Here is a 15402-nt window from a genome sequence, read left to right as displayed (position 1 = left end):
TACCATAAAATAAATACACTGCCATCTTAGGCCATCCTCTGAAATTCTTTTCTTTAAATCCTTAGAAATCAAATTGATATTCCAAGATTTACAGCAAGCACATTCGCACCTAGCACACTAACCATTTGCACTAAAACTCATATGGCTAGAGTATACTCTAATGCGATTACGATTGCATGTTGAAATATAGATTAAATTCACTCCTGTTGAGGAGAAACTTCAATTTCTCAAATTTTGGAATATCAAGATCTTACAGGTTTATTAAAAAAAAAAAATTACGCAAATTGAATCTAGGAGTAATTGCTTTAAACTTTCATTGAATACTCACTGCTTGGAATTTATTTTATGTATGCTAGCATACTTTCCAAGTCATTTTTAAATCATCCAGCATACTCTCAATGCTTGAAACTTTATAAAATAAAATGGTAAACTAGGAAACATGGCATTTCGAATCACATTCACACACACTTCATGTTTTGAGATTCACATTCATCTTCCAACATCATCTATCAACGTACTTCAAACCAATAATGTGGTTCAAATTGAGACGATTTATCATGGCATAATTCCTCTAGAGATCAATTCCAACCAACTTGTTATATATTTTGCTTTCACGTTTCTACCGAAAGCAGTAAACCTGAAATAAACTTCCTCACGTTGTTATACAGTACCTTGAGCCAGGGGCAATAATATAGTATCTCTACTGAACCTAGCATCCTATTTACAGGTTAACTATAATTCAATATTTTTCCTCTTGCAAGACCCAACACCAATACAAAAAATATATTCATTTAACTAAGGTGGATCAACAAGCACCAAGAATCAACAATAGACCCAAAACATTAAGGTGTACATCTTGCTACCATGTATAAAGATCAAGTATAGAAGTCGTTAAGAAAAATATATAACAGACCACGTATAACAAACCACACACATCATGATTAAATTTAAGGGTGTGTTTGATTTGTTTTCTGTTTTCTGCTACCATGTAATAATAATAATTGTTGTTATTATTATTATAAAAAGATTTTTTTCGTAGTCATTACTAAAATATAGACTGAAAATGAAAAAAATCAACAACACCCTAAATATATGACATACTATTTTCAGCACAAGTATCAAATAAAAGAAAGGGAGATTCAGTGCAAAAAGCTTACCCCCATATTTGAAGTTTACAGAGGATCACAAAGATCCTGCAATCCCCTGGTTTTCAGTGACCTCAAATATGCACCAAAGCTCGGCCACAAAATTTCAAATACCAACCAAAAGAAGAAGCGCAGTCATACAATTTTCATAAATAAGTTTCAGACAACAATGAGATCCCCTCTTCAATCAGTTCAAAGATGGCACAATCTTAATTCACAATGAATTAAGCCTTAGCAATAGCCAAATTCAGTTAAGTTACAAAACAAAATTGACAACAGTTTTTTACTAATGTGTCCAAAGCTTATTTTGATGTGAAAATAATTACAAAAAGGAAGATAAAATATTTAGAGACTAACTTGCAAGATGATTGAGGCTTCAGTTTTATGGGGTGCCTAAGTCCAGCATTCTGTAGTACAGGGCACTTGATAGAGTACACTTAAGCTGTTTGATTCTTTTTCCTTGACAGTTAGCTTTTAAGGGAAGGAATGTCAAGTGCTTATGGTATCAGAGCTGATTATCGATATCTCAAAAAGGGCTACCTACAGAAGGGTTAACTTGAAAAAGGTCGAGTAAGGCGTTGTAGAGTGCAGCCATGAAACTTTGGCTCTCAGAGATAGTACGATTATGGGAATTTGGGTATTAAAGGGGGTTCTAAGTCCCACATCAAGTAGTATGGGATGCTCGATGGAGAGTACTTCGTGTAGTCTGGGATTGGCAGAATCACAGTGAGCCACTGCAATTTTGGCAAAAGCTAGACTTTGGAGCTTCAACAAAATCACAACGCCACTATGATTTTACCAAACTCACCATCATCCAAACATACACTCTTGTGGCTTGATTCATTGCCCTTGTCTGCTAACTTTTAAGGGAGAATTTCACTAGTGGCAGTGCTTATCAGAAATTTCCTTCAGCCTGCCATTCTTCAAATCCTGAAATTATATAAATATGAGAGATCTTAGATGTTGGAAGCAGATTTCATTTTGGCTGTTTACATCGGTAAACAAAAATTATTAAATTACAATCAATGGAGATTGAACAAGAATAAATGGGCACATGTAGTTCAAGGGACAGAGAAACACCTGCCAGACATAGCATTTATTTGTCCCAAGAAAACTCCCTTGGGTAATCTTTGCCTCTTCTCATCAACTGAGAAGAAAATGTTAAAAAAAAAAAAAACTCGATAAAAAAAATAAAATAGAAGTGAATGACACAATTGCTTCCAACTGCCAAAACAAGAAGTGTGCAATTATTTGGTTGGCATTAGCAACATATCTTATGTTCTAAACAACTCCACTGATGTAATTCATTAGGCATTAAAGAGCTCACCGACAAAGGGCAGGGAACCAGTGATCGAGAAGTAATTAGTTTAAACCACCAAGATGATCCACCATATACCAGAATGATACAAGTCCTAAGCTAGTTCTTGGCCTCAAGTACAGTGAAAAAACTTGTGATCAAATGCAAGATAACACCATAGGCATATGCAGCGCTTGGAGGTCAACATAGAAATATTTGAATTGTTCAACTTCTGAACCAGCATTTGGAATGCAAGCCTTCAGTTAATGATTCAGTTTCCATCATTCTATGTATACTCTGAATCACTAGAGCAGACCAATATTTTGGCATGCATAACTTCGCACAAACCCAAAAACCTGCCCAACAGAAAATTGAATATAATTATTTAAACTAAGTTGCATATATAAGTGTGTAAATAGTAAATATTTAGCTTGCAAGCTAGAGACTCAAATGGTAGACCAATATATATTTGCATATCTACACAAGTTTGTAAAACCACCAAATTCAGTTAACGAGGTTTGACCCCAGGCCCAAACCACTAAATAAGTCTACACTGCACTACTATGCCATAGCAAATCACCAATATAAGTGTACCTATAATATTTATCCACACACACACATGACTATTTGACAAATGCATATATTATATTTTTATTTTAATATAAATTTTGGTTTACTGGATTCAACCAATGACTCACTAAAATTTAATCAGTGCCCATTGATCAAATGTCTTGACAAGCCAATGTCCGGTCTAGGTTTTATAACATTGGGCAATTCAACCAATGACTCACTATATTTTAATCAGTGCCCATTGATCAAATGTCTTGACCAGTCAATGACCGGTCTAGGTTTTCTAACATTGGGCAAGATCAAGATCCTCAACAAAAATTCAGTATCCTCAATTTCAAATAAAAAGTGACAGGCTATCACGCCCCTCCAGTCCAGTTATTTCTATTCTGATATAACAAAGTTGTTCAAAGTCGGAACATCATGATAGTTGTCACCAGTTATTGGTAACATGAATTTTACCTTTCAAACAAAACTTTTCAGTCTTCATGTAACAAGAATCTTTATGATACATCAAGACTTGGGATGATTTTCGGAAGCAATCTGTAAGATGGTCTTGAGCTTGACTCACCATCGCCACTTAAGAACGTCAGTTCATTTTCAAGAACCGTATAAGCTTCTGAAAATGCCTGCATTACAATGTCATAATTTATGAGTTACACTACCAGTAAAGACAAATTCATTAAGGCATAACTTTTAAGATAAATAATGTCCAGGAAGAAGATGAGTTGGCCATCAATACAAGTTATACAACTGTACAAGTATAAGTAATCCCAAGAACCTTGCTTTACGCTAACGTTTGTTACCAAATTACCATTTTAACATCCAAGACATACGAAAAATATTTAGCACGAGAATCCTCAAAAGAACATATAAGATAAAATAGTTCAGTAATCGGTAAATAAGTATTATAATTTTTACTATTGAAGGTAAACTTTTAAGATTGGCACTTAAATCATCAGCTTTTATATGAATAAAATGAAGTTAATAACTCCCCAACTTAATCACTTACTATCAATTATGTTGTAGTACACATTAATTATCACACTTGAACAAGACCTTTATATTTGCTACAATTTTCAAAAATTACTTAAACAGACTCTTCAACAAAATAAACCGATACATACCACTTGGTCAATCAAAAGGCTATTTTATATTGCTGGAATTCATAGTTACGCATGAATCAGGTATTCAAGTTTGCTGTTCTAACCAGGGTTGGAACTACAATTGTCACTCAAGCATTTTAGATACTCTAATGGAAAATTTCATCAGTTAACTCAAGAAAGTATTAATACCACAATCACCTAAGCATTATCATTCTCAGCAGCAAGCACAAGACAGATTAGCATAACTGCCAGAGGATAATTTAAATCACATGATTCTGTCACTGAGACTTGGCAAAGGAAAATTTGTAAATAATGTATGCATTATTACCTTAATACATTGATGTATTCTGAAACAATTCCTTCCCACATTATTTGTTGGAAAAAGAGGATCATCTATGTGAATTGGATCAATGCTGCAAACAAAGCAGTTTTCAATTAGTTGGAGAAAAGGTAATTATAAGGATGTCACAAGGTGTACATAGAATCTTTGGTTTATCTATTACCTACAACCTCTTTCTCTCTTTATATAAAGTCCACTTCCCTGAACCGATATCCGCATGTGACGGGGATCAAACACGTTCCTAAAAGAAAATAATTGTTGTTATTTCTAACCAAAAACCTTTCATGATTACGAAATGTCCACTTCACACAGACAGCAATAAGAAATTATAGATTTCTAATCAGTTCTCTCACCCAAAAAAGTAAAGAAAATCCACCAGAAGACTTCCATAATTCTGCAAGAAAATGGAAGAGGATTTATTTAGTGGCAGTAGTGTATCTATAAGTAAAAAGGAACAGAGAAAGTAAGAACAACAACACCCCACAACCCAACTAAGGTAATATTTTTTTGCTGAATCATCATTGACTGAAACAATAGCAAAGTCTGGATTTTTGTTCCTTATTACTTGGTTAATTGAATTTAAACCTTTGATTTAAGCGCAAAAAATACAATAATGGAAAATATTATTAATCCTGGGTGGCTATCAACTGATATAGAGTGGAATAAATGAAAAGCTAGATGTTTACTTGGTTGATTGGCCGGCCAAGATGGTGCTCGTGCTGAAGAAAACGTATAATTAATAATACCTGCATACAAAGTAAAACAAAAAACAAGTTTAGAAGATATTTACTACCCTTTTCTCGAGTGAGAAAGTCTAGAGTTCAAGAAAATACGACAAAAAATTGATAAGGCAGCCTCCTTAAATCCTTAAAGAATATTTTTCCAGAAACAGTGGCAGACAGAAAAGAAAATTTATTACAACTGATGACAAAAGCAATTGATGATGAAGTGCATTGCAATAAGGATGACAAACACACAAATCACAGATTGCAAAAGAAACTGATGACAGATTATTTTTTTCCTTTTTTTTCACCTGACCGTCACTAGACTACAAACTACATAGTATGAAACAATTATCCGTAAATTTGCAGTTGGATCATATGAATAAATTATAATCACAGATTGTTGGTAACCATGTTCTATTGAGAAAATAAAACCATTACTAGTGTAGAAATTAGTTACTCATCAAGTAGCAATGAATGACATCATATTATAAAGTATAGACTATCTGAGAAGCTGCAGCAATTTGTTAGTCCAACACAAAGGAGATCTCGATAATTCATTAAGAAACGAAAATTATATGTGTAGGAAAAAATGCATACCAAACAGTAGGAACTTAATCCACCAGAGTAGGACTGGTCAAGGCTCCGGTCTGCTAAAAACTGTTTTAGCACCAAAGCAAGAGGAGTAGCAGCAGGAAATTGTTCAGTCAACTCCTTAACCTACAGGAAGCAGAATCATATTTTAATTGCCAAGCAATAAAATTGAAAAGCCAGTGATACTTCCAAACTCAATATTTATCATAATAGCAAATAGGTTGGAGAACAGAAAATTCAACTAGAACATAGTCAAGTGTCACTTTAGCTGAAGGGTGGAGATTGGTTTAATCTCCACCCAAGCAGAGAGCAATCATCATAGTTGTCGATCCCGAATAGAAATGAGGAGCCTTCTATCCCAAAAGCATACAGCAGATACCAGGATGACTTCAATACCAATAACCGGATTTTACTTATAAACTACAAGTAATTTATATTTATATTATGTTACACACATAAATGTTAAAAAAATACAAAAAAAATATAAAAAAAACCCAAAATTTCAGGCATAGTTGATAAGTCAAAAGGATAGGGCTTAAAATTGTTAAATACACAAATCATAAAATATATTTTTGATAATTGATATGTCAACTGAAGCTTATGTACACAACTCGAGTAACTTAATACCTGCATATAAATGCTCAAAAATTAAAGAAAATAATTGAAGGCATAATGTTAAATCAATACGACAGGGCTACCAAGTACAAACTACACAACATATATAAGAAAGAAAAAAGAATAGAAAATACATAATAGAAGAATGCTTCAAGTAAAACAGAGGATGTAAAAGAATGCAAAAACAGAGAGCGGTAGAGTTTAAATTACACAACACCACACACACACAAAAAGAACATACAACAACAACAACAACCAAGCCTTATCCCACTAAGTGGATCAAACGACGCCATAATATTCTAGCAGACAGTAACAAACCATGAACAGAAATTGAAAGTAGGCAACAAATTGAAAGTAACAACCAAGCCTTATCCCACTAAGTGGATCAAACGACGGCATAATGTTAAATCAATACGACAGGGCTACCAAGTACAAACTACACAACATATATAAGAAAGAAAAAAGAATAGAAAAAACATAATAGAAGAATGCTTCAAGTAAAACAGAGGATGTAAAAGAATGCAAAAACAGAGAGCGGTAGAGTTTAAATTACACAACACCACACACACACAAAAAGAACATACAACAACCAAGCCTTATCCCACTAAGTGGATCAAACGACGCCATAATATTCTAGCAGACAGTAACAAACCATGAACAGAAATTGAAAGTAGGCAACAAATGGAGGAGTGGAATAAGGCCTTTCATAAAAAGTGGGGGTTGGTGATGGGAGAGGCTTCGGTTCAAACCCTTAGAGTAGTGGGGGATCCACAAAAAATGATAGAACACCATAGGATGTCTCACTCTCTAGGCTTCCCTCTCTTTTATAACTGAAAGTCTTCCTAGATTCCAGGAAATATACTAACTTTTGTATTCCCACAGCTTCTATAAGCTGTGCTTGTTTGGGCCAACACATGTATAGGTTATATCGGTATGTATGTATATGTATGTACGCATGTCCTTTTGACTAAAAGATGGAAACATTGTTACAACAGAAAATATATATTAACAAGAACGATGACCCAAGAAAATATATAAAATTGAAAGCCCTAGTCACAAGATATTACCATTCCTGTAGTTTGGAGTCCTGTATGTGATGGGGACTTGAAGCTGATGTCAACGCGAACAGAATTGGAATCTTTCAAAGCATAAACATTAGTTTGAGACCTTTTCAACAATGCTGAATCTTCTAACTGAATAATATCAGAATGACTGTCATTAACATGTTCACCAGTTGTACAATGTGACTCTTCTTTTAATGAATGTAACGTAGGAGCTGATGAAGTGATAACATCTTGGGGTACTTCCACCACGAGCATAATAATAGGTATCTAATACAAGAAGGATACAGATGTTATTACTAGGAATGAGTGGTGTAGACTACATGACTTGAAATGACAATTAACAGCCAAGAGAAGAGGTATTACAGCAGTATTTTCCACTGTTTTCAGAGAATCATTTTTTACCCATTCCTGATTGGCAAGATACCTAGCTGCATGCTGGCACATAAACACAGTAGTGTCAATTGTCTGACATATTTAAAGATTTCTTGTTCTTGTGATTATTGTTGTAAAAATCATTACATCTTCGAATCACATGTTCACAAAGTATTGCAAAATGGGAATAAATTACAACAAAACAAAAAATTACTTTTAAAAATGTCAATCAAATCAAATCCTCATTCGAACAGAATTGAAACAGTCAATTAATAAGATCCATAACGCATACACCATGTACGGTGATTAAGTGACAAAGCAAAACATATCACCATGTCTCATTTTTCAGAACAGCTCTAACCAAAGCATACAGATCCACCAACAATTGACATCAAATCAATATCTTTGATGTCATTTACCTCGCCATATTGTATTTCATATTGTTTCAAATAACAAGAATCAATTTGTTAACTTCAAAGGAGAAAGGCACCCATCTCCCATCCCATCAATCGGCAAGCCTCAGATTATTTTAATTCAGTACACTTCATATATGTTCATGGTAGGAGTCACAAGTTCTATAGAAGTCCTATATGGGGAGTACAAAATGTAGGTACTGATTTATTTATTGTCAATACCTGAAGACATGTTTCTTTAATACCATTACGACCTTCCAATATTCCAGCTTCTTTAATAGGTTCCTGAACATTTCATTAAAATTTAAAAGAAACATAAGGCTTGGTTGTTGTTCTTGCTAAAAGAAAATAAGGTTAATCCAACCAGGTGATGGTCTACCGAAAAACACGAGACCAAACAAAAACTTTACCAGGTTCCTCACTGGTGGGAGAGAAACCACAAGGTCAACATCACTTGTTGGAAGAGCCATCCCAGTGGCATTGGAACCAAATATGTTTGTCCTGGATCTGGGCCAAAGAACCTGCAGAGATCGGGTAACTCTCTTGACAGCCCAATTAATGTAAGGCTTCCTTGCCATGTTTTCCGCCGCAACCTTGGATTCCATCATAATTATAAGTAATATTAGAATGCTTTGTTTTCAGGTGACAATATTAAGAAAGACAAGGCCTCTACATATTCAATAATAATTCTAATAGGAATAATTTCAAACAGGGATAAAGATATTAACGAATGTCCAAAGTTGGGATCGTTCAGGAGTAAGTTACAATAACAGAGGGTTTTCAGCTGGCTTGCAAAAGACTGCGAGAGGCATGCAACTGTAAGTACAAGTGTGTGTTAGTAACATCACCCTCAAAATATACTCTATCTATACCTGTTTACAGAAAGAGTCAATCTCATCATGGAGCATTCCGTGCATGGAAGATAAAGATGCACTTGTTGCAGAACAGCTCCGTAACTCGGGAGGTTGCAGAGGTAAGGTGACATCCGGCTGTATAATTAAACACCCACAATGAACACCAACATATATGTATCTAGTAGGACTTAAGCAACAATCTTTCTTACATGTTCCTGGTCACGTGCTATCTGTGACATTGCAATCAGGCGGTCTTGCAGCAAGGCAGCAGGTAAAGGTTGGATCAGTGGCTGTACTGCAATGTTTTTACCTCTCCAGGAAGGCCACACAACTTCAGCACCATCCATTCTTAAACAACCATCCTCTAAATTACTTCCATCATGATACCAGCCTCTCATTCCCCAGTGTCTTGGGCTGGAACTACCAGACCTAACAGTTGGAAAACCCCTTTGTTTCCTGGAGTCACTCACAGGGGAAGGTGGAGGAGGGCGTGGTGCACGTGGTACACAAAGCACCACGGGTGATGGTGGCCGCTTTATGCGAGGCTGCTCCCGCCTGGTAGGAGGAACACAAGGGCTTTTATGATCAACACATATAGACCTTTCCCTAGACAAGTTAGGAATTATTATTGGCCTTAGAATGGGATATGGATGCGAATCACCAGCCTTCCCTTCAATTTCTCCAGGTAAGTTATTAACCAAAGAACAAGAAGCATCATCATCCACTGCTGCATCTGTAACTGATGAAGAATGCAACACTTTCCCAGGTACATCATTACCAGACATTACATAACCAACAGTCTGGGTCCCAGTCCCTACAGGATCAAAGGGAGAGCAAAATGTTGCAGCTGTTGGAGATGCTAAACCATTTGTACTATATGAAGAAGAGAAAGCAACCATATCATCCACTGTCCTATTCATGTCAGCTTCACGCAAAGCCCATAAACTGTCATCAGAGCTGAGAGAGGGAGGCCGAGAAAAACCTTTTCCTGGATTTTCAGAAGGGTTCCAGTACATTACACCGCCACCAAAGTATTGATTATAATCTATACCAGAAACAGCATGAAAGTCATACTCTTCCTCTGATACATAGAGGTTGTCAAATTCATCTGTGAACTGTGTATTTATTTGGTCAGGTAAATCCAATGTATCCCCAGAGTACCTCCTTTCATCATCATGAGTTGTTGCATCAACCTGCATGCTGTGAACAGCCAGCCCTTTTGAAAATTTACATTGCCGCCTAGACATAAAACTAGAGTCATAATTACAATTTGGTGATGGGGTCACACCCCCACGAAAAACTGGGGGCCAGTCAAAACTCATAGGAACAGGTGTATTTCTTGCTTGCTGTAATGTGGGAACAAACGGGTGGGAGAAGTGATTATGCCAATTGCGCCCAACATCCAGATGCAGTCTGTCTGTTGCAGGAGGGAGATGTGAGTTAAAAGATGGGAAGTAAATAGAAGGTATACCAGGCCATTCATATGGACTGCATTTTGAGAAAGCAGAATTTCTGCTGTCAAATAGACATTTATCTCTCTCCTTCAACATGCCAAATTCTTTTACATTAACCTCTCTAATTGGTTTGTCATTAATAGTTGACTTCACATCAGCTTTGGCAGCACTTGTTGTGTTCAAAGAACAGGTATCTTTGTTACCAGATAAACTACCATTCTTCGAAGCAGGTACAGGCGGTGTTATGACTTTACATTCTACATCACAAGTATCTAATTCAGAAGACAATTTTTTTCTTTCATTTGACAATAAACAACACTGAGGACCTGAACTATTGCAACTTTCAGCAAGACCACCAACATTCTCTTCTTCAACACTCCTGGTAGAGCTGTTTTCCTTTGCAAGTCCATTATTAAGAGAGCAACAAAGGCTTGAATTTGAAGCAAGGATGTCATTACCAATTGAATCGTCATTTTTTACATTCTGAATAGTAGAACTATCGAAAGAACTATCGCATATTGCCACCTCAACTTTAGAAATAGCAGTGGTAGAGGCAACATGCGTAATTGACTTGTAAGAATTTACAACTGCACTGTCAACAGGGGTGCTTTTATTTTTATTTTTCTCTTTTCTACGTTTTCTTGGAGTGGTTCGAGGTTTGCCAACATTCGGTTCCCGAGTATTATCCTGATGAGAAGTGACTTATTATAAACCAATTAAATCTTTAGCAAGAAACATGATCCAGATTAAATAAAAATAAATAAATGACTTACTACAATTTTAACAGTTGATGACGAGCCCTCCATAGAGATATCCTTCACTAGAGGAACATTAGGAAGTTCCCTGGGTTTTGCTATATCGGTCTTCTTTTCATTGTCCACTATACAATCAATGTCCTGGAATATCATAACTAGAAGTGTAAATGCTAGCATTTATGTAATAAAATTGTCCCAACCATCTGTTAAATAAAGACTATATATTACCTTATGAATATTTTCATGTGAAACACCATTTACAGATGACTTTTGGGCAGGATTTTGTTTTTTAGTATTGCGGGTTCGTCCCTTCTTTTTACGGTTAGAAAGACCAGGTTTTTCCTTTGGTTTACCCGATGAGGGTTTGTCAAACTCCTCTAATAGCTCATGTTTTGTACAGTCAAGTGAAATAACCATCAGAAAACCTCTCAATTTTCTTAATATACAATCAGATATTGTAGAGACAGAACCCAACGAACTAAAGAAAAGAGTTTCTACATCATATTCACTATTAAGGCTTGATGTTAACAGTATGCTAATGTCTTGAAGCACAGATAAGGAATGTAAAGCTCTGGATAAAGCTGCAGGCTTTTTCCGAAGGCTGACTGGTGTAATAATTCTTCCAAATTCTGTATCATCACGAAATGCTCGGATGGTCCTTTGAGAAGATGCAGTACAATTATAGTCAAGTAGTTTATCAACTCCCTCCCCCCTATTGTATAGCCAAACCTCATCCTTGGATGCACTGCTTGCCATTTTCAAAACCTCATATGTCTGAAAACTTATGGATCAAAAGTCAGTCTAGTACTCAGAGCAGAGCAGGCCTCAAAAATATAATAATCTAAATTACAATGTGTATATGAATATACAAGCTGATAAAAAAAACGTGCAGAACCAAGTTTTACCCAATGTGCAGCTGATTTGAAACATCAACTACACAACTTAGAGATTAGTTTATTGAGCTTGGAATATCTGTAATCATTTACTTTCTGACAAACAATAAAAATAGGAGTTTCTGAGCTTTCTACAACATTGTACTCTCCCTCCTAATATCCTTTTTATTCCAGATATGCACTGTTATAATATTTCTATATTTTCTAATTACTGTTAAAAAAATACAAATTCATATTATTTTGGATAAAATGTATATTACTAATTATTTAATGGTATAAAATTCTACAAAGACAAACCAATGCACAATCCAATAACCCCAGGATCTATCATTTGTCCTATCAAGTTATCAGCCAAATCAAGGTACCACAATATGTCGCCATGGTATGAAACATATCCTATTTGAAAAATACAGGTATAAATAATAATTAATTAGGTGTTTTTCACCTCCATAAAGAACCCCACTTCAAAAATCCTACTTCATTTAGCAAAAAGTAACAATTAAATATATTTCATAATTGACATTATAGCTGCCAACAAAACACGATCAGTATCTTCCACTACTGTTCGACCATCATTTAAGCTTAAATCAAAGGGAAACGAAAGGTGCTTACTTTCCCAGAACCACCATGTGTTCAAATATTGAAGTTCACCGCAAAATATGTCGGTTTTATATTAAATTCTTATCCTTAACAATGCAAAATTTCCAATTTAAGTACTGAGAAAATCTGGTAAAATCATAATTACTTTCTGATTTAATCGGCAAAGAATGCACAACTGCATACCACTTCTAATGATGCTTCACACATACCACCTTTCCAACTAATATCAGGTATCCAAATTTTGACAATATACTGATATAGTAAATCAAGTAAACTATGATTGCATGTGCACATAGCTTAATATGTTCCAGCGATAAAATAAGCAAAACATAACAAGTTGCACAAAATCTATACTAGAAGATGACTATACAACCATATTAAGCTATTCTAGTGGACAATAACTTTTACACTACAATAAAGCATCATCTCATCAATATCCTAAATCAATTACCTCTAACTTATCCCACCAATGCCACTCTCAAATTAACATCTTCTAATGATTTTCATTTGGATTTAACTTCTATATACTGTGTAAAGATGTTTTACACATTCATTCATTACAATCGTTAGAGACTTTAATCATAATCACTTCTAAACACATATGACTAAATGTGATTTACTAAACTAATTTTTTTTCATTTTTCCAAAATGGAAACATGCCAATCTTATCTAATCTAATGTGTCATTAACAAATCGAAAATTTGTAAAGAATTCCCAAAAATCGAAACCATACCAAAGCTTTAGCCGATTTCATAAGAATAGTATCAAACACCTTCTTCCTCATCACAGAATCCAAATTCCTCCACCAATCAACACACCCCTTCTTCCTCCAATACACATTCGCCGCAACACCAGCCAAATTCATCTTCTCCTTCAACTTCACCCCTCTCCTCTTCCCACCACAACTATTCATCCAACCCAACCTCATCGAAACCTCCACCCTATTCGCAATAAACGCCTCAATCCGGTAATACCCCTTCATTTTCAACCAATTCAATTCCACCCAATCCTCACCTATCTCACTTTCTTCCCCTCTAAGAAACCCTCCCCCTGATATCTCATCCATCACCTCCACAAATCTATCCACATTTTCCACAAACTTCTCCGTAAAAGTCATTGCGTCTAGACATTTCATCGAACACGTAGCGCGCGAATTTTCTTCGTCTAGACATTTCATCGAACATGTGGAGCGTGAATCTTTTCCGTCTATATATCTCTTCAAACACTGCGAATTTTTGCTGTTTTTGCCATCTAGACATTTCATCGAACACGTGGCGTGCGAAGGCGAAGAAGAAGAATCTTCGCCTTCACGTGAATCAAAAAGGCGTACAGATTCGGAGATGAATTGAGCAGCGGCATCTTTATCGGCGATTCGAGATAAAAGACCTTGAGATTTCTTGAAGCAGAAGGTGGGGAGGAAAGGTGGGTCCTTGGAGGGAAGATCAGCGAGGAGGATGAAGGAAGTGTGACGATTGGATTGAAGTTTGTTAAGCATTTGAAGAATGATGAGAACGAAATTGTGATCGAGGATTGTGAGATATGAGAGACGGTGGTGAATTGAGAGGGAAGAGAACCATTTGAGGATGGAGGATCTAGGGTTAGGGTTAGGGTTAGGGTTAGGGTTTGGGGAATGGGAATGGTAGAGGGAGATATGGGAGGTGAGTGAGTCTATGAGTTTACGGTCTGCCATGAAAGAGGGTTGGAGTTTTGTTCAAGAATTGAGATTTTCAAGAAGAAAGAAGAAGGATCATGAAATGATGGTAAAGAGAGGAATCTGCGGAATTTATGTTGGTTTGTCTGAGTGTTATGTTTTTCGAGGGGTTGGTCGGAGAAGAAAAGGAATGGAAAAAGTGCAAGGAAACTGGTATATCAATGTTGTTGTAAGATATTTAATTTAATTTAATTAATTTTGTTTCTAGTAAAATCTATTGTAAGAAAAAGAAAAATGGAATCAAATGAAAAAACAACAATAACAATACTTTCTTTTCAACACTTTTTTTTATATTTATTATTTTATTGGTTTTTTTTTAGGAAATTTATTATGTTTATTGGTTGAAATTATAGATGTTTGTGGTTTGGTTTAGTTTGATTTTAATAATAAAAATCATTTGAACAGCAAAGTAAAGAAATATGTAGTTCGATTTGTTAAATTTTAAAATGAAAACTAAACTAAATTAAACCAATGCGGTTTGGTTCGGTTGTTGTAGTTTTTTGTGACACAATATAATTTTCGTTTCAACATTAAAATCAAGATAAAAATAATTTATTTTCAATTTTCAACAGTGTTATAATTTATTTTCAATTTTCAGTGTTATAATTTATTTTCAATTTCAATAGTGTTTTAATTTTTTTTCTGGGTGGTGTCTGAGATTCGAACCCCGGACCTTGCATATATTATGCATCGTCCTTACTAACTGAGTTAACCTCACGGGGACAATAATGTTTTAAATTTGTTCTAACTTTACAATATATTTGTCCTCTGATAATGTTTCTATCAACATAGACCATATTACAATTATGCACCAAAAACAACGCTCTTGAGAAAGAAATGCAAAAGATTAAAATTTTATCGTTTTCTTATGTTGTGGTTTGGTTCAGTTTGAGTCGATTG

The 15402-nt window shown here is 35.3% G+C and overlaps 1 protein-coding gene across 8 annotated transcripts; it reads right to left on the bottom strand.

Moving 5' to 3' along the window:
• Positions 1–1249: 1249 nt before the first annotated feature.
• MEE44 (Nucleotidyltransferase family protein) lies at positions 1250–14634 on the bottom strand. 8 transcript variants are annotated; one of them, XM_085700610.1, is made up of 19 exons: positions 13525–14634; positions 11527–12072; positions 11317–11439; positions 9299–11230; positions 9108–9224; positions 8646–8828; positions 8458–8520; positions 7814–7885; positions 7618–7717; positions 7454–7524; positions 5778–5897; positions 5142–5201; positions 4809–4849; positions 4619–4696; positions 4444–4528; positions 3472–3638; positions 2473–2798; positions 2226–2369; positions 1250–2075 (listed from the first exon to the last, which is right to left on the bottom strand). In XM_085700610.1, exons 1-16 carry the CDS (start codon positions 14479–14481, stop codon positions 3513–3515), a joined length of 4674 nt encoding a protein of 1557 aa, XP_085556736.1. In that variant the 5' UTR covers positions 14482–14634; the 3' UTR covers positions 1250–2075; positions 2226–2369; positions 2473–2798; positions 3472–3512. The 8 variants fall into 8 exon arrangements, with proteins under 8 accessions (XP_085556736.1, XP_085556732.1, XP_085556733.1 ...); XM_085700606.1 differs by having other exon boundaries at positions 7454–7717; XM_085700607.1 differs by having other exon boundaries at positions 2226–2292; positions 7454–7717.
• Between the last annotated feature and the right edge of the window lie 768 nt (positions 14635–15402).

Source organism: Medicago sativa, chromosome 4 (genome assembly GCF_051527215.1).
Source record: "Medicago sativa cultivar Bolivia chromosome 4, Bolivia_mono, whole genome shotgun sequence".
NCBI lineage: Eukaryota > Viridiplantae > Streptophyta > Magnoliopsida > Fabales > Fabaceae > Medicago > Medicago sativa.
This window is presented reverse-complemented; position numbering and strand designations above follow the sequence as displayed.